The sequence below is a fragment of the Gavia stellata genome, chromosome 9 (genome assembly GCF_030936135.1).
Source record: "Gavia stellata isolate bGavSte3 chromosome 9, bGavSte3.hap2, whole genome shotgun sequence".
NCBI classification, from domain to species: domain Eukaryota; kingdom Metazoa; phylum Chordata; class Aves; order Gaviiformes; family Gaviidae; genus Gavia; species Gavia stellata.
In genome coordinates this window covers 17,946,784-17,969,846 of record NC_082602.1, presented here as the reverse complement: position 1 = coordinate 17,969,846, position 23,063 = coordinate 17,946,784, and the positions used below count along the sequence as shown (strand labels likewise).

General features: G+C 40.6%; 1 protein-coding gene across 1 annotated transcript; it reads right to left on the bottom strand.

Annotated features, from left to right (window-relative positions):
- Nucleotides 1–7,229: 7,229 nt before the first annotated feature.
- On the bottom strand, nucleotides 7,230–21,570 carry MYOZ1 (myozenin 1). Its single transcript, XM_009811801.2, has 5 exons — nucleotides 21,495–21,570; nucleotides 19,658–19,839; nucleotides 10,818–11,034; nucleotides 8,306–8,465; nucleotides 7,230–7,461 (listed from the first exon to the last, which is right to left on the bottom strand). Exons 1-5 carry the CDS (start codon nucleotides 21,568–21,570, stop codon nucleotides 7,230–7,232), a joined length of 867 nt encoding a protein of 288 aa, XP_009810103.1.
- Nucleotides 21,571–23,063: the final 1,493 nt, after the last annotated feature.

The window sequence follows — 23,063 nt, the reverse complement described above, 5'->3', positions numbered from 1 at the left end:
TTTAGTTGTTGTGACTTCCCATCCCATTTCGGTCTTTTGCTTTGGAAATCAAGCCAATCATATTGGGAGAGAGAGCAAATGAGGAAGGCCTCAAGCCTCTCTTAGGGACCAAAGATAATTAAGAGAAACATTTAGAGATAGTAGATATAATGAGGCCCTGAATCCATGCTAGCTTCAGGCCCATGAAAGTATGTCTGTTTTTATAATAGAATATGGAAGTAGTTACTCGTCTGAGCCAGGCACTGTGGAGTTTGTCTAAAGCGCTCTGCAGTGCAATTGAATTTGTATAGCATCTGTGAGCAGGGGAGGTCCTGTGCAAACTATGTGCCCATAGGTTGTCCTTAGGCTGGCCAGCAGAAAGTTTCTCATTTGTTTGTTCCTTCTTCCAGGGGCCACTTTGTTTTCCCTGCAGTGAATGATGTATAATGAGATAGTTGCTTAAGGCAGGAACTTCCTCCAGTAAGAAGGGGAAGTCTGCAGAGTCCTTATTTACCCTTTTGTGTAGAGGGATGTTTTGGAGCATAAGTAAAGCATTGCTTAGTGGGTAGCCATTTTAACTGCTGTTAGTGCCCTCCTTGTATGTTTTTTTCTCCCCAGCTACAAATGCAGGGACCTGGAGTAAAACACTGGTGCTGCCCTTGGCTCATGTCTGAGCCCAGGAAGAATTGAGACCTTTGTCAGCCTTTTATAACATGGTTGTGCCTTCCCTGTCCAAATTTCCCAAAAATAAGTGTTCCCAGTAAGCCTTGTTAGAAGAACAAAGAAGAATAACTATTTTGGTTTGGCACTAGAAGAAGAATTTATAACCATAAATTAATCTCGTCTTATTTATGTGTTTATTTATTCACTGTGGATTTTTGAAAGGCAACTGTTCATTATAAGTCTGGCTAGAGCTATACCTATAACTCCTTCCTATTTTTTGAAGGGTAGTGGTCCCTGTCTGCAAATTTGTTTGTGTCAGTTCTCCCTGAAAGTACATCAGATGGAATTTTCTTTAAATGAAAAACAGACTTTTAAAATTAAAACTCTTTGCACAAAACATTTTATGGCTTTTTATTGTTAATCAAAAGGTCAAAACAAACAAACAAAAAAAGAGCCTGCAGGTTTTCTTCAAGGAAGTTGGAAAATATGCATTAAAAGTTTTGATATAAATAATGTTTCTAAAAAGTATAATTGAAAATTAAAGGAAGAGTTTATATTTGAGAATTTGTTTATCAAGCTGACTGAAGTTTAGGTTGCATTTAAGAGCATTGCTTCAGAGTGGTTTATGTAGTTGTCTTCCCTTTACTGCATGTGTTAATTAACACAATATATATCTGAGCAAGTGCTTGCACTCATTAAAGCATCATGTAAGCTGTACTGCAAGCAGAAGATGACTATCAGAGAAAGGATGACACTGTGTGTTAAATATATAGAGAACAAGAGGTACAGTATAAAGGCACTGCTAATTAAGTACATTAGCTTAAGAGACTTTTACTAGTACATTAATATAATTAATAATGTCTCAAATCCCACATACTCAGCAGTTCACAAAAGTGGTAGGGTTCCACAAAATGTGTGCAATCTTGCTTCCGCATATGTCTGCAAATTCTGCTTGATTATCTGTGGTCGTGGTGAGGCACATCTCCAAGACAGAATAGGCAACTTGTCTAAACTAGTTTGTAACCTGCAATTTGAGGATTTGGGCATAGATGAGCTTGCATATAAATGTATTAATGTGCTGTGAGCCAGCAGGCTGGCTTGCAAACTTTTCTAATACTCATTCAAGAGAAATCAGCATACGTGCTGCTGATGGGCAGTGGTGGACCCTGTAAGTTGCCAGAAAAGTGCTCGCAGCAGCTTTGTTGTGCCAAGGGGCAATCCTCTGGAAATGGGTCGTTTGCCAGATGATCCCAACTGCGGCAGTCTTCTGTGGAAGAGAACATACACTTGCAGACAAGCCAGGCAGGAAAAAAACCTCAGTGCAATGAATGTTAAAGCCTTGTGCCACAAGCCAGCACTTCCCATGGAGGGACGGCCTCTTTGCTCCATAACAGAACGATCATGTTAAGGCTTTTGGCTGTCTGGTGTCTGCCATCCTGTATAAGAGAAGTGAATACATTTTATGTATTCACAGTATGATTTAAAAAAAAAGTCAAACAAGACAAAGTCCATATTCTCCTAACATCCTGAAACTGTTCCAAATTTTATTTCAGAGAGTCACTAAGCCTAATGACAAAGCCATCTCCTCTAAATGATCTGTCAATAACAAAAGCAAATGTAATTCCCAGATGTTAGTTTTATGAATTATATCATCATCATCACTAATGGCAAGCTGCTCACATGAGAGAGACAATTATGAGATGCAAACCCTTTGATTAGGGAATACTTTGCAGTCAAATGTAAGATTTTCTGCGCAACACAGAGAAGCATACTAGCTGTGCTACTACCTGCCAAATATTTATGCCATCAGCTATAACTTCAGGCAAGATTTTAAAACATGTGAGTCCATATTTATGGATGGTATTGCTGGGGTTTTGTTAAACACCTTTCTTCTACATTAAAATGTGTGCACTATTTTTAATGCATTTTCAGTATGGCTTGGATTCTTTATCATACAAGTTGCCTTCTATGAGAGAAACATTTCAAAGCTTGGAAACTGTAAAATAATATTCCTAAAAATAACACTGTAAATAACTGAAAATTTAAGAAATTTTTGTTCTGAATGGAAGATCTGAATGTCACAAAATTCTATGCAACCTGTTTTTCATGGGCCAGCCCCTCTCTATTAAATGGATTTTTGGCTGCTGTTCCATAGAGTATAAGCTTAATATCCAGTACATCGTCTGTGAGGGAACTATAGCCTGCCTATAGTTCCCTATAGCCAGAGGATGGGCTCAATAATTTGTTAGTTCTTTTTTATCTCTAACTACGATGATCCTGCTTAAAAGCAGATGACTGAGCTTCCATTCTGTAGCTCTTAGTATGTAGGGGAAATGCACTGTAATTAAATCTTATACAATCCTCTTATTCCCAATATAAATAATTCTCTGACATAGGCGATTCCCCTGAGTCTACATTATAGCCCAAGGAAAACAAAGTGCAGGAGCAGTTACTTACTTCCTCTTAAATATTTGATCATTTTGGACAAACTTCTGCCCTGATTACAGTAGCTGCAAGCCTCACTGAAATTAATTATTTTTGAGACCGAATTTGGATTAGTGATTTTTCTCACTTTTAATGTTACTTTGAATAATGACTAAATTAGCATGGATCTTAAGCTATGTAAGCAGCAAGACAATAATCGTCTGAATTGTTCTACAACATGTAGTGTTGTATTTTTCATTTTATACTAGAAACAAAAGCACATACATCCTGCTTGACAGGATTTGAGATTGAAAGTGTACTGGCAAAAGAAGAGCTATATGCCTCATTAAGTAAATTTCCAAAACTGAAGGATCCTCTTAGCTTACAAGTATGAATTATAGCAATATTATAAATAATTTGCAGTGATACAATACTAATTCCAAATACATTGCAACTTTTTATCCCCATTTAGGTTTGGGATAATGGAGTGCACAGACAAAAACTCTTGTGCAACTGTACATTATGAACCAGGGAACGCTTTGGGTATATACCCAGTCCTTTGACCTACTTGCTGGATGATGCTGCCTTCCTTGTATGCGGGAACTTTGAAACTACACCACCAGAGAGCACTGTGCTATTTCTGCACAGTATTTCTTACCTTTCCCTGCATGTTTAAGGACCTATTTTATTTAGTCCTTTTTTTTTTTCTATGCTCCAGTAGAACTCAAGTGGTTGTTGTGATGATATTGAAATTCCCAAACATTTTGGTATCATCGCCCTGTGTGCATCAACAGCCCTTAGTTGCCCTGACCAGCCTCACCTGGGACCTTCACCCGACTTACGGCCCAAAAGCCCCATTTAAGCTCTAGTCCTGGGTCTGAGGTCCTCGTCTGAGCTATGTTGTAGGGGTGCTGGCCTGCACACTCATCTCAGGTGGACCTGAGACCTGTGCTGGAGCTAGCCTCTCTCCTAGATGGACTTTGGACCCACAGTGCAGCTTGTATCCAGCCCTGTCTCCTTTTGCTCCTGACCAGACTCCCTGGATGGCCCCCGTGCCTGATTCATCCCCTCACCATGTCTAGGGTGATTGATGGACCCTGTCACCAGCACTCAGTCTGCCTGCCATGCTCAGAGGTGGTGGGCTTGTGTACTGGTTGGTGAAGGGGCTGCCTGTGCTGGGCTTGCCTGGGGCTCACCCCTCCTTGGAGCAGCCAGCCCTCTCCGCACCTTGACATGTCTAACTGGCCCATGATCTGGAATACCTGCTACTGAAAACAGACCATGACATCCAGGTACCAAACTGTCTTGTTTCTGCTGCTCCTGACATATTTACTATTAAAGCATCCTGTATTTCACTTTTTAAAAAATAATGTAATTCTGCATTGCAAAAGTCTAAAATCCCTGTCAGAAAATGGGAGGCAATAAATGGACAGGATGGATCGATGGGCTGAGGCCAATTGTATGAGGTTTAATAAGGCCAAGTGCCGGGTCCTGCACTTGGGTCACAACAACCCCATGCAACGCTACAGGCTTGGGGAGAGTGGCTGGAAAGCTGCCCTGCAGAAAAGGACCTGGGGGTGTTGATTGACAGCCGGCTGAATATGAGCCAGCAGTGTGCCCAGGTGGCCAAGAAGGCCAACAGCATCCTGGCCTGTATCAGAAATAGTGTGGCCAGCAGGAGTAGGGAGGTGATCGTGCCCCTGTACTCGGCGATGGTGAGGCCGCACCTCTAACACTGTTCAGTTTTGGGCCCCTGACTGCAAGAAAGACATTGAGGTGCTGGAGCGTGTCCAGAGAGGGGCAATGAAGCTGGTGAGGGGTCTGGAGCACAAGTCTTATGAGGAGCGGCTGAGGGAAGTGGGGTTGTTCAGTCTGGAGAAGAGAAGGCTGAGGGGAGACTTCATCGCTTTCTATAGTTACCTGAAAGGGGGTTGCAGAGAGGTGGGTGTTGGTCTCTTCTCCCAAGTGACTAGCGACAGAACAAGAGGAAATGGCCTCCAGTTGCACCAGGGGAGGCTTAGGCTGGATATTAGGAAAAATTTTCTTTACTGAGAGAGTGGTGAAGCACTGGAATAAGCTGCCCAGGGAGGTGGTGGAGTCACCATCACTGGAGGTGTTCAAGGAACGTGTGGACGTGGCATTGCGGGACATGGTTTAGTGGGCATGGTGGTGTTGGGTTGATGGTTGGACTTGATGATCTTACAGGTCTTTTCCAACCTTAATGATTCTGTGATTCTGTGAAATGGCATATTTGGTGGGAAAATATTTTGCTTAGTGTCACCTAGTTTTCTCCGAAATTTCCTCTCTTTCTGAACTGCGGGCGTTCTCTTTGCAGCCTGGATTCTTGTAATATAGTTAGAATACTTTTTGAACTGGAAAAGAAAACCCTCCCTCTTAATGACAATGCAATTGAAAAAGTTAGATTGATTAAAAATTTTGGAAAACCCACAGCAACCTTATCTCCAGACAGAGATCAAATACAGAATAAACTAATAGTTTAGTAGAATGTGAGAATTTCCCATAGAAATGTCTTTCACCAGTACAATTTGCATGTATTTACGTAGGGATTAAAAAAGGAAATCAATGTGGGAAATATCTTTTCAACTAATTCCTGGATCCATTTTATCCAAAGAAACAAAACAAGTTTTTCTGAGGATTTGCTTTCAACTCAAACTTCAAATACTCTGTAGGAACATTTCAGAAAAGACAACTTTTTTAAATTTTTCTTGAAATGTTCTTAGGAAGATCAAAGTACCACCTTAATGTTTTTAAGTTTAATCACAGAACTGAATTATGGATACTTCTTTATCATTTAATAGAACGTATAATAAATGTTCTTTAGCCATTTCAGGAGAAAGGTTGGGAAACTACTCATTCATTACTTATGCAGCTTATTAGCACAATTTTTAAGAGATCTCAGGGTAGCCCTGGCAGTAGCCTTTTAGAGGAGTGTAATAAGGCCAACCTCATAACTATCCAAACAGAAGAAAAATCAAATACATGGTTGCAGGGGTTTCTAGACAAGGAGGAAAAACTCCTAGATTTAAAGTACTTCAGTGGAAGCTGTACCTGTAAATAAGCTGTTTAGCCCTGTTTATAAGAGGAAATGTTAATCTACAGAAGGCACCAGGACAGAGAATTCCAAAGTAGTCTCGATGCAGGCTGAGCTAGGGCGTGGTAGTGAAACAGCAGTCTTGAATGTTATGTGTCAGAGTCCAACTGTTCATGAAATAGAAGGTATTTCATCTAGAAGAATAAAGTTCTTTATTGGTTTTCCACAGTGCCTGCCTTTCTCCCAATACGTGTGGCATTGATAAAACTGTTACAAGAAATGGAATAGACTTTGATGCTGTGTATTTGAATAAGTAATGCACTGTGGCGGGTGTCAAATTACTTGTGTTGTAATTAAAGCTTTTTCTTTCTTGCTCTGTAACTATGGGCAAGTCATCTCACTTGGGTGTGCCTCTGTTCCTTCCCGACATATTGCCTCTCTGTGTGAAAAAAAACCTGCTTAAGCTATCACCTATTTTATACTCTGGAGAACTGGAGAATCTTAGGTGACAGTGAAATTCTTTAATCTGTCTGTTACACTGACAGGCTGACTTGCTATTTTTATCTCTGATGCTGTTATGATTACCTGTATCATTTCCTCTCAAAGTCATCATTCTACCATCAGTTTTGCAGTATTCATCCAAGCCATCTTGATGTGGACCTCATCCCCACCAGTCCCTGATCTTCCTTCCAAGTCTAGTTGTGAGATTGAAACTTTTGTTATTGCTAATCCCCAAATTGATTCAGCAGCATTTTTTAAAGAGAAAACACAAAGGCTTTTTTTCCTCTTGGTGTTTTATTACTTGTTAATATATGACAAAACAGATTTATTATGGAGCAGACAGGCAGTTTTTAGCATTGCTAAACAGAAAAACACTTCCTAGTTTTGCCCTTTTATGCCCTGCTGAATAAAAAGCTCCTTTCCCTTAAACTGTTTCTGATATGGATTAACACCACAGTGAAGATAAGTTTAGAACCTGCTAGGAACTTCTCTGGGCTAAGGGCAAAAGAAAGGAAGGGCTAACAGAACTAGAGTTGCACTTTTCAGCTCCTTACTATCAACTTGCAAATAGAAAGGGCTGAGGAAAAAGGAAGGCCATGGCGGTGCGGATTTACAGCTCTTCTGTTTCACCACTCCTTGGCACATTGACCTCAGTATGGTACTCGGAGGAGTCTCCTGAAGGCATCCAAGGTATTGGGGTTCTGTTGAAAGAGGGTCTGTTGCTGAAATTTTGATTATATATCATGAGAGATTCTGGAAGCAAAGGGCAAATATCAAACTGAGGCACTTTGAAGGTCATCCGTTTGGCTGCTTTCTCATAACCCCCGTAAGGCATGGCAGTCCTGGCATAGGGGAATACATAGCATTAGCGAACAGAGCATAGGTAAACAATGGGATTCAGAAAATAAGTAATTAAAGCTATTGAGAGTGTAAATTTTACCACTGTTGAAGTTGACTGGCCAGCAAATATTTCCCAAGAACATATACATATCCATTGCCCATGTACTAAAAAAAGATTTAAAAACAAAAAAAACCCCCTCTCTGCTCCTGTGCACTTCCTTCACCCCTGTTGCATCAATCTCCATCAAACTATACACCTTTCACACCTGTTGGTACCCCGTACATGTAGGAGGCAGAGGCTGCGTTACTGCAGAAATGAGTGGGATTTGGGTTTGTCCTGGGTACTAATGTCCTGAGGCTATGGAGGTGGGTGGCAAAATTATATAGAGGTTAACAGAAAATTATTGCTGCCCTAGAAATATTTGTAAAACTTTCAGTTATCATAAGCAGCAGGAAGATCCTGATCCTTATCTGAAGCACTGTGAAGTATATGGCTTCTGAGCATAAGTATTTTTCCTGAACTCTTGAACTTTAAATGGCTGCAGTAATAAACAGTGGCAAGCTAAATCTCCCTGGTCAAACGTGGCGAGAAAGAAAGGGAAATAGGATTAAAGTTCTCTTATCCTGCTGCATAGGTTTTCTGTCCATAAGCTGAATTAAAATCTCTAGCTCTTAATGTATCTTTTCTTTGTAGGCCTCCAAAAATTTCATCCACAGGAGACTGTGCTAAGCTCCGTGACATGCAACTTAAACTTAATTAGATTGTACAAGACAGGAGGGCTACAGCCAGGGTTATTGTGTTTTCTCATGCTAAATAAACTGAATTGAATATCCAAGACGACTTACCGGTTAAAAGACTTGTAATGGGGGAAATCAGCTTTGGGACTGTATGACAGCAAGTCAATGGTGAACTGACTTTTGTCCTCAGGGCTGATACCCATTGCTCGTTCCCAGGGGGAGATGTAAGTTTTAAATACAGTGATTTTCTTGCCTCCTGACTTTCCATCTGTAAACAGAGGAAGGTAAAACATTCTAGTTAGATGACATTTACTCTAAATACATTGTTTTTCTGTATTCTGCTATTGAAGTTGAGACACCAGCTTTGTTTCCAGATTCTGTAACTCCTAGATCAAGTCTGAGATTTTGTGGTTAGATTTCTCTAAAAAAAGACTGTCATATGACACTTCTGTCTTTATCCACAAAAGCAGCTGTACCACAGTCTAAGAGCCAGTCATCCAGGAATTTGCATTAGAGCATATATTTGAAAGCTATTTTTTCATTGTTCTCCCTGGTTGCTCAAATAGAAACCTCTTACCACAAGAACCAATGTCCTTACCCCATCATCTCTTTCACTACCTCGGGGAAAGTTTTATACAAGGCAAAATGCTACCTAATTTCATAATTTACTTCTCTCCTTCCTGTCTCATCATAGTAGACATAACACCACCACATAAACCTCATCATCATCATCATCATATGCAACAAACAAAGACCCGACTGTAAACTCCAAAACTAGGCTCAAACTTTGAAGTTGGCTCTAACTGACCAAAACCCTTTAGCCATTGTATTTCAGGGTCTTGACAACCCACAACCATCTTTACTAACATCTTCCTCAGTAGTCTATTCTTGAATGTTCGAAAATTACCATCTCCCTTGTCTCAGTATTTTTATAAGTTGGCATTTTCTTTGTGATTACATAAACAGACATTCATATTTTCCCCCTCCTGAACCAGGATGTTAGAGACAAGCCTGGCTCAAACACCTCAGGATGTCTAAAAGCAGTTTGAAAATATGATGGGATCTCTCTGGAAGATAAAATCCTGTCAATGACAGAGCTACACTTTGCTGTTAAGTCAGATACTTGATTGCCAGAAATGGCTGTTCCATTAAGCAAATGAGCTTAGACAAGAGTTTTCATTCTGTGTGCCTATTTTTTTTTTCTTCCAGTTGTGTATAATAGCACGTTCCTAATAGGAGCATTGGTTGTGTATTGATATGTAGCACAATTTTAAGATTCTTATCTTTCAGAAACCTTAAAACTCCTGAGCAATGACTTCTGCTTAGCTTGATTAGGGCAGATGGGAATAATAGGTTAATGGAGTTAGACATTCTGGTGCTTTCATGGTGCTATAGTTTGTGTAGAAAACATAAATCCTTACGAATTAAGTGGCAAAGAATGAACACTATTACTCTTATCTGAAACTGTCTTCTTTATCACACCATCTTTCTTTGTCTTACTTATTTTCTTCAAACCTTGCCAAATCCTGGGCTTTCCTGGTTTCAGAGAATTGCAGACATGTACAAGAATCTCACTTTCATTAAAAAAATAAAAACAACTACCCTGCTCTTTCTGTGTGAAGTACTTAAACTAAGTAGTTTAGAAGTAAATTGATTGCTTGTGTTGAAAAATAAAAGCAGTTGGGATCCATCTCTGCAGTAAAAGCTATGGGATAATGTTAATCCTCCTCCCTGCACACAGAAATAGGACAGCAATGGAGAAAAATCTCATGTAAGAAGACAAGAGTCTACACAGATTTCTTTTTCACAGGGATGCCCAGAAATGCAAAAAATGATTTTGATATAAAATGTACATTCTTCCAGAATGTGAATGAAAAACCTTGGATTTTACAAGTCACTCATTGGGTCACTTATGACAGCAGTTCCTGGTTCCCAAGCAAATTTCCTTTTTGTTGTAAAATCCCATAGGGACTGTTAAAATAATGATTTTACCTGCTGATTTTCATGCAAGGGATTTGGTTTTAGAGATTTCTGGCCAAACCAAACAGAGGACAAAATTAAGCAAGGACTAAATTCAATGAAAATACTTTTACTCGTAAAGAAATTGCTTCAGTAGACCAGTGGTGATTACCAGATAACTTTCAAAATACTGCTGTTCCTTTCTGAAGATTATCCAAAAAGTGCTGTTTGTTTAGGTGAAAATTTTGGTTTGAAATCAGGGCTGATATACTCGAGACTGACGTGTCAGGTCAGACTGCTCAACTAAAGAGCTAATACTACTATTTCCAGTAGCGGTCAGTGTGAAACCCTTGAAAGAAAAGAGTATGCCACACTGGCATACTGCTATATCAACCATAGGAGCTCAGTAGTTAAGTTTCCCATCACTTCTTTGGTCCAGCCAAGGCAGATATTTCTGCTTCTTGCCTATGATTGAGCAACACAGAAGCATGCAAACAAAACTATCAAGCTAAAGGCAGTTCAACTTTTCTAGACTTTGCAATGGACCTTAGTTTGGAAGAATTCAGATTTTGGTCAAATTAATTTACTTGTCCCTAACAGTAAGGTTGCCAGAAGCTCTGATAGCTTTAGCTATTTCTTGTTCTTGCAGAGAGATACTTGCCTTTCTCAGTACCATCCCCTCCTTCTCCACCACTTCCAGTCGCATGCTCCCCTTCGCTGTCCCTAGGGCCTCCTTTGCTTCCAGGCACAGTGGGATACTGCTGCTTACTGGAGCCATGCTGCCCAGCTGTCACTCCTCCTACCATCCGCCCATGGGCATAGCCATGAGCATCTTCCCCGTAATGCCCTCCTGGTGGGATGAACTTCTGGAAATGATCCTAGGGCAGGAGAAAAGAGAGTAGGAATCCCTGTTACAGGTCCATTTGCATTTGTAGGGCTGGGTTCCAGAATGTGAACTCCTGAGTCCCTGTGATCTAACCAGTTTTGTGTCTCAGTTACAAAACCAGTGGCAGAACTTCATGTGAGTTATTCTCTGTATTCAGTATAGCAGCAGTTGTAGAACAGCAGCAAGGGTAATGGAAGCACACCTTTTAACGGACACCTCATAGTCATTTTATATGATCAGGGTGAGAAGAGAGGGATCTGTGTATTGTCCCCAATAGTGATCCGTATGAAATAAAGGAGGAAGGGAAAGGAAAAACAGCTTTTGCCAGAGCAGGTAAAGGTCCAGGCAGAGATACATTGGCTAACCTGTGGGAAAGCAAGCTGGACAAGAAATAGGCAGTGTTTTCATTTCAAGGTTAAGATAGCCCAGCAAAGTCAGCTCAATTACAGTGTGGGAGCTAAGTGTTACAGGGCATCAGAACAACAGGGTACCTGTGACAACATAAAAGCCCATATGTCTGTTTTCCATATATCTGAAGGTCTGCATGGGGAGGGGTATTTACACATTAAGAAAGACTGAAGAAATAGCAGCCTGGGAAAACATGAAAGACTTCCTGGAGAGCACAAAAGAAAAATTACAAAAAGGAAGAATTTTGTTTGTAGCAGTATGTGCATGAACGAACCAAATCTAATTAGCAACAAGGCAAGAAAGCAAGCTGTATCCATCAGTAAAATCAAGTTGCTCTTATTGTCCAGGCCATCCACTCTCCCCCATCCAGGCTAGAAGGCACAATCCTTGCAGTACATAGTGAATGAGTAAACAGTCCATGCAGGATTTATAGACCCTGTGGTGCCAGCACAAGGTTCTGTCTTTGCACACAGCAATTTTAATAAACACTTGTGTGGAACAGAAACTGATATAATATGTTTGGAAAAATGTTTTATGTATTGGTCATAAATGAGATCAAAAGCTTGACTCCTATCAGATATAAAACAGTATCTCTTGTGTATTACAGCCCACACAGCTCTATAACACAATTAACCTGTGTTATATATCACACACGGTCTTTCCTGTTGGACTAGGGGACTGGCTATAGATGCACAAAGATGTAACAAATACAGCTGAAGCTGAATGAATCTGTGGTTCCTCATGCTGCAATTCTGCTTGTATAAATTAATCTCAATCAATGGGAGACAAGAGTGGCAAACTCAGGGCTGGCTCTCAAAGGGTTAAGGCTTTCTCAGAGCTCTTACACCTAGTACAGTTTAGCAAAAAGAAGCTTTCCAGGCTGTAAACAGGCTTCCAAGGCCAGCTGTTCGGTCAGCTAAAAATAGATGAGAAATGAAAACCCCACAAGGCTCAAGGCAGAATTATCTAACCCTCCGCTCCCTGTGTCTCCAGCAACAGTGTCCAGGGTTTCACAGCAGGTCACCAGGCTGCAGCACAGGCAGGCAGCCAGCTGCAGGCTGAAGTGGCAGAGCTGGTGCCCCCAGGGCCTTTAGGGACTGTCTGTCCTTCTCCTAGCTGTAGGGAATTCCGTTTTTAGGAACAGAGGAGATAATGTTCCCCTGAATGTCAGGAAGCACTGAGAAGGGAGAGGATTGTGAGCATTAAGCTGTGCACAGGAGCTAGCAGGGCAATCTGGTCAGTTATGTGTGGGAGCTATGTGGCTGTAAAAAGGCAAATTGAAAAAAGGGTTTTTTGAAGGGTAGGGGTCAGAATGAGGTTATTCTCAAAACATTAATATATAGGCAAGATTAATGCTTCTACTGATTTGCTCAGTAATTTCAAAACAGGATTTGCATCTGTTTTCCTTCAAGTTTCACCCGCGCTGTGTGCCCTTCCTGAGAATTAAATGCTTATTTCTCTTTTCCTCTGGTTACTTACATTAGCTCTCCTGCAAAAAAAAAGTCACAAAACACCAGCTTAATATGAGCTACAGTAAAAAGGGCTGGTTTGATTTTGTGCACAGCGGTATTTGACATGACCAGGAAGGGGCCTCATTGTCATCTGGTATTATTTTAAATTGCAGTATTATCACTAAGCAGGAGTGAAGTTTCTCTGAAACACAAGGTCTGCCTCAGGAAAGCCACACCTAAATCTTATTTAGCTGCAAATGAAATTAGTTTGGTTGGTTTCAGGTTAGTTCATGATTCTTCATGGACCCACTGGGAAAGCATTCTATGTTCAGCAGGTATTTCCATTCAGATAGGAAAGACCCATTTTCCATGCAATATCCTAGTCTACTCACCTGCTAGACTAAAAATATAATTTTCTTTAGTTTTTGGCCACCACAATAGATTGTCTTAGCTCAAATTAATAGGAGAATCTTCTTTTTCTATAGCAGGAGGCAAAGGCAAATTCATCTTTTTGAAATCTTGAACCTCGTTGGATTCAAATGAGCTCATTCCAAGAAGAGTGGAGCTCAGGAATGGCAGCCTCAAGCTCGATGTACTCAAAACGGGGTAGGTGCAGCTTTGTCTCCGGTACTTACAGCATGTCTCTGGTCAGGGTGTTTGGAGTGAAATACGGCTTACACTTGAGGGGAATGCATGTCTTGGGCCATTCCTAATAGGATGTGGAGCTTTTACATATATGCCTTTTCACATTACAAAACTGACCTCTCAGTTAGGATTGATTGACCCTGTTGGTGGAAATCACAGGAGAGAAGCCCAGGAGTGCCAACTGAGAAGGCTGATAACCTTCTCCTGTTGGCTCTGGGAGCAGACCACACAGACACTCCAGGGTGAGGTCTGCCCTGTCTGTGAATTGCTGGAGGTAGTGGATGTTATCGGTCCCTGGGCATCCCTAAATCCACTCTAACAAGAGAACAATTGTGGCAAGTTCATGTGATGTGTCGTCCCCTGGGTTGGCTAAACAAATTGGGCTCATGTCTTTGAATTCCTTAGTCCTAGCAAGAGCCTGATCCTGCAGGCTGAGTGCCTAGATGGATGAATTCGGAATTCTCTAGAGCTACTGCATGTGTCTCATGAAAAATAGATAATGAAAGATGATCCAACTAATGGAGCTGAGATCTCTTAGTATCTCAAGGCCCTGACGTCACTGCAGGCAGTCCCCAGGAGGAGACACTGTGTGCTTCCCGTCAGCTCCTTGCTGTGCCCTGAAGAGAATGATTGAGGCCACCAAATGTGTTTCTATTTCCACCATGCTGATAAAGAGCTTCCCAAAGTTTTGATGCCTATGTGCTTACTAACACTTCTGAAGTTACTGTGACTGCGTCCTCTCAGTGGCAGCCACTCAAATGCTCCTTAATGGTAGGATGGGAGATTTAAAATTCAGACACTTGGAGAGTCTCATAGACTGCCTGCTGTTTTTATCAAAGTGTGTGCCTCGGTCCTTAATTTGGAGTTGCATAGTCTTAAACCTATGATTCACTTTAAAAAAAAGGATGAAAATAAAAAGTAACCTCAGCTGTTAAAGTATCTTAAGCTAATTTTTTTTTAAACATGCTCCCCCAAGAGGCACAGTTCAGTGCGTTGAGCTCCTGCTTTCTATTTCCCAGTCTACTTCTGACTTCCTGTTTAATCTTAGGCAAATTATTTTTCACCTCTATGCCTGAATTTACCCATATAAATAATGGGAATTTTTATACCCATACTACCCAAAATTATTTATCTCTTATTTGTATATTTTATATCATCCTTGCTGCATTTTCTTTGTGGATGAAGGAAATTGAGTTTCAGAATTTCGGTCCAAAGTTTTCTCACAGTGCTCCAACAAACTGCTGTGGAAAATAAAAGGCTTTTCCTCTCTGCCATTCTGCTGTTTCCACACCAGTCACTTCTTGAATAAGAAGGCATCAGACTTCATGTTCACTCTTATATCGCTTTGGGTATAGTTCAGACCTCCAGGCCTTCTGCACCAATCCAAGTCCAGCACAGAAAGGCTCATTTTGTTAGAAAAGTTACACCTCAGCTGGCTCGCTCCACTTAGGTCATAACCTGAGACTCTCTCATATCTCAGCTTGCAGTTATCCTGTAACATTTGTTCAAGAGGTTTAATATTCCCTACAGAACAGACTTCCTAGAAATAATGCTTTTCCTGACATTTTCCCTTTAACCCTACCTACCTCCAGTGATCTTGACTGGCATTCTTCTAAGTACATTAAGTGGCAAACAGAGCCATCAGTGCACGCTTGTACATTAATCCAAGTAGCTGCATAACATCTCTGTTCCTCCATCCTTATGCTTTCCTTCACACACTGTATCACGTCTGGCTATTTAACACGTAAGATCTCTGAGGCAGGTTGGTTGTGTACTTCTGTCTGCTGTGAAGCACCACTTTTGGCGTTATAACATAACCACTTCCATTTTCTTCCTGCCACTTCTGCTTACTCTTCTGAGTTCTTGTTCAGTAGCAAAAGGAATACAGGGTAACTTCTGCCATTATCCAGAAGAACAGTATGCCAATTCTTTAACCCTTTTTCACTTCTTATGTTTTGTTTCACAGTTGGTGTCTTAGCTTATCTGAAGAGACCTCTTGACCTGAAGTCCAGAAGAAATTACTTTGCAACACATGTTCAGCTTGTTTTCATACAAGCATTGCCAGGATGTGGAAACTGCATTTATTTTAACTTGTGGGTGAGTCTGAGAAAGTATCAAGGTGGGTTTTTTTGTTTGTGTGTCTGGGGTTTTTTGATGTACTACTATTGATAATTGTCTACTCAGATATTGGTTATTCCATCTTCCTAATTGTTTTAATTTAAGATCTGGTAGGTAAAGCAGAAAGAGGGGGGAAAAAAAAAAAGAGGCAAATCAAGTCTTTCTATAAACTGTCTTGTGCATGTAACCCAAATCAGGCCCCAGGTTTTGCTAGCAGAAAGACTATTTTTAAGGATCCTCACTGGAAGAAAAACAGCATAACAGCAACACCCAAAAAGCGTAACTATGGTTTTGTTTTCAGTTTTCACTTGATGATAGCTGGAAGGTCTTACACGGAGGTTCCCAAAGCAGAGGTGGGACCTTGAGAGGAGGTAGGGCAATAATGGGTGGGACTGTAAGGCTAAGAAACATAGTTTCACATGATCTTGATGTGTTTGAGGGCAAACAAATTTAGCCTTATGAAGTGGAGAAAAGGTCTGTGAACTGCTGATCTATTAATTGCTGAACAGTGAAGTGGGATTTAGGAGACACAGAGATAAGACTGAAACCCTCTCCATGTACCCCATGGTTCAGTTTCACCATTAAAAATAAATGTAGTAATTTCCTTCATGCTATAGCTGGTCAGATGCTACAGTAATAGATCACATAGCAAGACAGGATTTCATCATGGTCTTTAGTCAGTAGTAAATTGCATTTTGCAGCTCCACAGTGAGGTTGATAATATTCTCTGAGACATGGAGAGAACCACAGTTCCTGCGATAGTGTGACACAACCTAGGGTGAGGGGAGGAAATCCTTCTTATTTACTAGACAGGGCTCAGCAGACCCCAGCTTCTCCAGCACCACATCAAACAAGGAGGACATCACATGAACTTTCCCTGTTTGGCAGGTTATCAGCGTGCTGAAAGTGTCAAACTCGGCCCTCCCTAAAAACAACCCCTTGTACTGTATATTTGCAAGAGAAGAGGGTCACAGTATTGAAAACAGCTATACAGGAGGTAGTGCGTTTAATTTTGCTCATGTCAGGAATGGTCAGTCCTTTTCACTGTGGGTTTAGCTACCGTTTGCCTTTAACTGGATGGGTGGAGCCGCAACAGTGATAGTTAGAGTGGCAGGTTCACACTTTGGCATGGAGCTATCCGACGTTCATGCACACACATATGTTTTCTCTGCCAAAAGTAAGGAGAGTGATCTGATTGTCCAGTGTGGTTGTTTGGCTGGAGGAGAAGGAGGAGGAGAGAAGCAGGAGGGAGGATCAATGACACATGACTGCTGAGATCTTCTCCCTTGTGTGGAAGGTTTATGGCTACAGCACAGGCTATTTTGGGACCCCTTATACGGTTTGGGTTTATTTTTAATAACCTTTCTCTTTGTGTGTTTTTATATTATATTACCTTGCTGTTAAACTTTTTCTGGGGGAAAGAAACAATCTGTACTCCATCCCAAACCTTTCTTGCTCTACTTTGCTAAGTGTGTCCTGAGAATATTCTAAGACAGTTACGAAATCTATGATATAAAAGCAGGAAACACACGACCAGCTTTAAATCCCTTCACTGTCCCACAGCCTTAAATGCACAAGAACTTCTTTGGGATGCGGAGCAAATGACATGAAAATTAACTGGGAGGGGGAAGTAACTGGAAGTAGAAGCAGGAATTTTTTACTCTGCCATTATATTCCTCCCACAGTTCTCTTTTGTTTAAGCCTTCTTTTCTGCACCTGCCTTTAAGCAGAGCCAGGAGCAAGAAAGGAAAGGAACAGAAAGCTAATCAAATATTGCAATCAAAAGGGCTTTTTGATGAAAGTTATTTGGGGCTAAGGTCAGGCATTGTCCTGATGGTTTGGAAGATAATAGTGAGGCCACCGATCTGTTGCCTTTACCTGCCCAAGAGCAACCAGCTCTCCAAGACGATGGCTCAGTTGCTGCAATCACTCAGGTTTTTTTTTCACTGCTCTGACTGCCAGCAAAGGTGCTGGCTGTGGTGATGAGAATAGTCATCCATGGAGGCAGAGGATGCAGCATGGCAGAGTCCTTGCACAGAGCGCACAGGGCAGGCAGCAAATGGTAATGATTATGTTTGTGATCCTGCTAAGCTGGCCCCGAGCTGCTGTAGGGCAGGCTGAAGTCTTCCTGCACTGACCAGTGGAGATTTCTTATCTGTACCATGAATGTGGAGAAAAGATAGCCATGAAAGTGAATCATGGAGGATTTTAAAGCAGAGTACCAACTGCTGTTTGGAGACCATGCCATTATTCTCCTATAGCAAAGCCATGAAGAAAATCATAGGCTTGTTAGGGTCTTGTCTAACCCCCAAATACATTTCACCACAGCACAGTATCTTACAGTCTTGCTCAAAGAGCTTGGGGGTAGGGGTGTTCTTACAGAATGGAGGGAGACATTCACTACAGAAAGGGTATGGAGCAAATGTCAGGCGCAGATGAAAAAAAAAAGTAGGAAAAACAGCTAACAAAAAAGAAGCGATTGTCATCAGCCTTTATAATGTCAGTCTTGGAGGGACTCTGTTCATACAAGTCCAGTTTTGAGTCAGTTTGTCACAACTCTTTCGCTTTATATTTCTCTGACTGGGCACCCTTAAGTGACACCCTCAAATTTAGGAAAGTTTGGACTTCAGCCTTTTTATTCCCTCACCTTATTATTTTCTCACTCCTCCTCACTGCAGCAGATTCTGACATATGAACTTGTCCCTCATATGTTTTAGGAGCTCTGAGATTGCTGAGTATTTGTAAAAACAGCTTGCATTTCTCTAGGATTTTCATCTGAAGAGTCCAAAGTTCCACACACCGTTCATTCTCATGTCCTTTCTAGGAGATAGCTCACTGTAGAGATGAACTACCTAAAGCACAAAGAGATGAAGAAACTGCCTGAAGTCTAACAACACTGGATATGCTTGTTGTATCTCTGGTCTGTCATCCCTGATCTGTAATCTGACCTACTGTTGCAATTTTAATGACTTTTTTTTTTTCAGGCATCTTTCCACATCCTGCTTCTCAAATTGTCATTTTTAGAAGAGAAGTACAAAGATTTACTTATTGCTGCTTTTGAAAACATCAGAGGGCTAAAAAATAGTGTGGTTTTGTTTGGCAGAACATTTTATTAAGCTTGACTTTTATTATTTTGCTTGGGTTCCCTTAGACTGGAAAATAGATGCCATAAAGGGATAAAATGCCACCAAATAAATTTTAAAGAACGTCAGAAGAGGAGATGCTACATCAAAATGCATAGGAACCTGAAATATTTTCTATTTGTTTTACTGAACTGCTGACAATCATGTGAAAGGAGAGTTTCATTTGTAAAAGTTTAAGTATCTTCAGAAGACTTTACACTAGGCAACTGACTGTAGAGAGAAGTTCAAAGATTAAATAACAGTACTAACTCATGGGAAAGGGAAAAAAAAGAATGTCTGAATTTATACACCATATCTGATAGCAAAATACTTTAGAAGAAAACAAACATAGCTTCTAGCAAATAAATTGAAGATATTGCAGTGTCAGGTTAGAGGTTTCTGTCTGAATTTTCATTTATGGAACTTCTTGCAGAAATGAGCAGAGGACTCTACCCAGGAGGAAGCATAAAAGTGTATCCTAGGCTAAAAATAGAATTTCACCTACTGGAGCAGAAGTCAGACCTGGATGGATCATTTCCATCTTGCAAAGAAGAAATGGAATGCATACAAAATCAATTAGTCCTGCCCTGCGCAGCTCTGAACACCTGCCAAACATGCAGTCCTCCATCGTCACTCAGTACTGAATTTTCTCATGCATCTGCATGTGTGATATCAAGTATTTGCCAAAGGAAACTAATGGTGCTGAAAGAAAATAAAACTTTGTGTTTACATAACTTTTTTTTTCTGCACTTCTTTGCTAGTAGATCCCCCCCGGCCCATGCACATACAGACAGAGGAGAGCTTGGGCACACTCCATTTCTGTTTCCCTTGGGTGTATGGAGCAGCTTTTTAGTTTCAATTTTGGACCTACCACAGAATTGTCGATGAAGGCATCAGGGTTATTCTCATAAATGAACTTCTCCACCCTCAGCTGACGTAATTTGAACATCTTGGATCCTTTGTTAGTGAGGAGAGAAAGCTCTTCTAGCATCACATCTCTGGGGATGCTGATCTTCTTCCCCAGGTTCAGCTTGGACACCTCTTGTGGCATGACTACAAAACATATGAAATGGGACGCTTTAGAAAGTGCTCTGGTCCAAGTCTCTTGCCCATTGCTTCCCAGCATCAGTAGTGACTTCAAAGCAGCCAAATTATCTTCTAAATTAAGTTTTTAGGAAATAACCTATGCACCGAATTTTTACATCGATGACACTTTGGATATATATGGGTGGAATTTACTCTGGATTGCAATCAAGGCAAATCTGCCTTGAGAGAAGAATGGCATAAGGGTGGAGCTAGATGCGTGTGTCCCACATCTGAAGCACCTCAGTCAGAGCAGCAGGATTCCTTAGTACTGCCTCAAAATGCATGACTGCCTTGCCTGGTTATTGCCCTACATTTTTCTCCCCTCCTCTGGAATTAGATGAGTGGCAGTCAGCTCTTCAGATTGGGCTGACATATAATAAATAAAGACAATTCTGGCATGCTTTGGTTTAAACATTATCCTGAAACCACGGCAAGATTCAATGTTATTGTGTCTTTTTTTTCTGTTGGTTTTAAGGAGAATTTTTAAAGGGAAAAGTAATTGACATTCTCGTCAAGTCTTAATACACTGGTTACTTGGTAAGTCCTCTTCCATTTAATTTGGTACCACCAATTCTCCATCAAAGCAATGGATTCAATCATTTTCAGGGTAAAAATCCTGCAAAAATGCAGTTAAAGCTTTTCATTCAGAAACAAGCAACTTTTCCTAGGCTTTCTTTTTTCTATATTAAGCAAGGTTAAGACCACTTATCCACCTCAACATCTCATTTACAAGAAAGAAAGAATCTCCATCCTTAAACTGGTATAAAATTGGTATAAGCCCATTCATTTTATTAGACATTCTCTGAAGAAATTATTTTTTTTTAGCAAGCCAGTTTTATATAGCACTATTTCATAGCACAGGAGGAAATGCCCTTTAACTGAAAATTGGTTTTTTACTTACTTGTTTACTTGAAGAAAGGATTAGGGACAAAAAGAAAAATATGTACCTGTACCTAGCAAAGAAGTTTCTACAGCCCTTTTTGGGGGCTGAAGAAAGGGACAGCACTGAATTATTACTTTTCAAAACCTCTAAAAACCTTCCCCATGCTGTCAAAAGTAAAGAGAAGATAAGGATATCACAGTTAATTAAAAGTCACCCTACCTAATACACAGGTATTCTGTAGAAAGAAAAGTGTCCCAAGGTATATTCTTCCTGCTGTATTACCGCCTCTAAGAGACTTTGACTTTTTCAACTAATGAGTGCTGGAATCAAAGAAATTCTCTCACATAGAGGAAAAACAAATTAGAGACAAAGGTGGTAAGAGAAAGAACAAAACAGAATATAACGAGGCACTGCAATATTCATACCCGTAAAAGAACATGTTCACTTTCCATTCACACTGGTGTGCATCCAAATTAATGCTGCAGGACAATATGGATTTACAAAGTGTAATCTAGGTCAACATTTGACCTGAGTGTGCGTGCAATGCTTTTGAACAGTAAATTAGAAAATGTGATGTGGTTGAAGGTTGAGCTTTAGTAATATTTGTGACTCTGCCTCCTGGTATGTTCACTGCATGTGTTGCTCTGGGAGTTCAGTCAGACAGGGTGTGAAATTTTAAAGGCTGAAATTCAGGTTGAAATCCAAACAATTCTCACGTGTGCAGTTTTGCATATCTTACCTTCGTGTGTCAGCTTCCCAATGAGTTTAGTGGACTTTTTCCTTTTAACAGGAGCAGGAGTCCCTGCAAGGGGCATTCCCACAAAGGGTTCTCTGCTTTACTCTAAACACACAAGGAAATGGATAATGAAACAGTGGAAAGGTATTTCTTGCCTCTCTTTTATTTGCCATCTACAGTTAAGAGATACACAGCCTTCATTTCACACACAGGTTCTTTTCCACCCCTTACACATGAAGGAGCTCGTAAATGGTATCATCCCATACAGAATACCATCAGCAGGCCATTGTGGTGTTCTCTGGAGACTTAGCATTATGACACAAAATATGGCAGCAGATCACAGCAGAAGCATTGCCAAGGTGCCATATAGCATTGTCATCCAAAATAGGCATTTTAATTACAACATGGCAGTCTCCCAGCACTCACATATGCCACAGTGGTAGTCTGTTACCATCTTGTGCTGCAGTAACAGAACGTCAGTTTGAAAATTTGCTCTATCATAGCATATTATAATACCATGCAGTTATCATTAGGTGGTAATATGTATTTTTGTATAAAGATTTTGGGTCTGTCCATGAGTTATTTAGGAGCATTTTGAATAATGTGCAAGTTTGGTTTGGATATTTAGATACTCCTCTTAGAATAGAATTAGAATAGGTATTCAGAAAACCACTAGACTGCAAGTTCTGAAAAAAAAAAAGAAACCAATCAAAACCCTAAGTAATTCTGCCTTTTATGACTGCTACTGTTTTGTTACAAAGGGCTGGAGGAAGAAGGCACAGGCAAACTTGTTAAAGGAAAAATTGTTTGCCCAAGTTGTTTAAAGTCACTTGCAGCTATATCTTATGTATTGATCTTATCGCATATCATTCTGGAGGGGGGAGGAGGGGAAGAGGGAGATTTCTTCTGGTACAGTGTTCCCCATTTCTGTCTCCAGATAGGATGAGAAGTCTGTACTGCAAAGTCAGGGAAAATTAGGAGAAATCTCAGCAATTCCACTTCAGGCAGCTTCTCAGAGTCCTTCTTGGGGGTTATCACACATAATGTAAGTAGGGCAAATGTCTTGCCTTCACTTCAGCACTGTCCATGCCCAAACAACAGCATATAGAGGGGCAAATCCTCACCTAATATGATACAATGCAAAGAAAAATGAGCAAAGGCCCATTGGCTTCCGCAATAGCAGACAATAACTAACCATCTCTGTCCTTGTGCTTCTTTGCACTTTAGTTGCTTAAAATTTCAGACATTGAACTATGAGTTATATTTAAAACTAGCAAGCAAACAGCTGGCTTTAGGAGTTTGTACACTGCCCTTGTTGTGATCAAGACATTTTTATCTCCTATGTATTTTGCAGTTTCATTCCACCATTGCTCCTTTTGCAACATGATTTTCATGTGATGAGGTGATAACTGCTAAAAGAAGCCCAGCCACAACAAACCTGTTCCAATCACATTGGCAGATACTCTCTTGGATTAGTTTTTCTTTCAGATTTCCAAGCTTTTCTTTCTACTGAGATGCTGCCTATGTACTTCACATCATAAAAGAGTCCATCCTGGTGTATTCCCAAAGCAA

Excerpts from the sequence above, each read along its gene's own strand:
- MYOZ1 (XM_009811801.2), bottom strand. The coding sequence starts at position 21,570 with ATGCCCCTTGCAGGGACTCCTGCTCCTGTTAAAAGGAAAAAGTCCACT. Across the intron at positions 19,840-21,494 it reads TGGGAAGCTGACACACGAAG|TCATGCCACAAGAGGTGTCC; the intron begins GTAAGATATGCA and ends TATGTTTTGTAG. Across the intron at positions 8,466-10,817 it reads AGGGGATGGTACTGAGAAAG|ATGGAAAGTCAGGAGGCAAG; the intron begins GCAAGTATCTCT and ends CTCTGTTTACAG.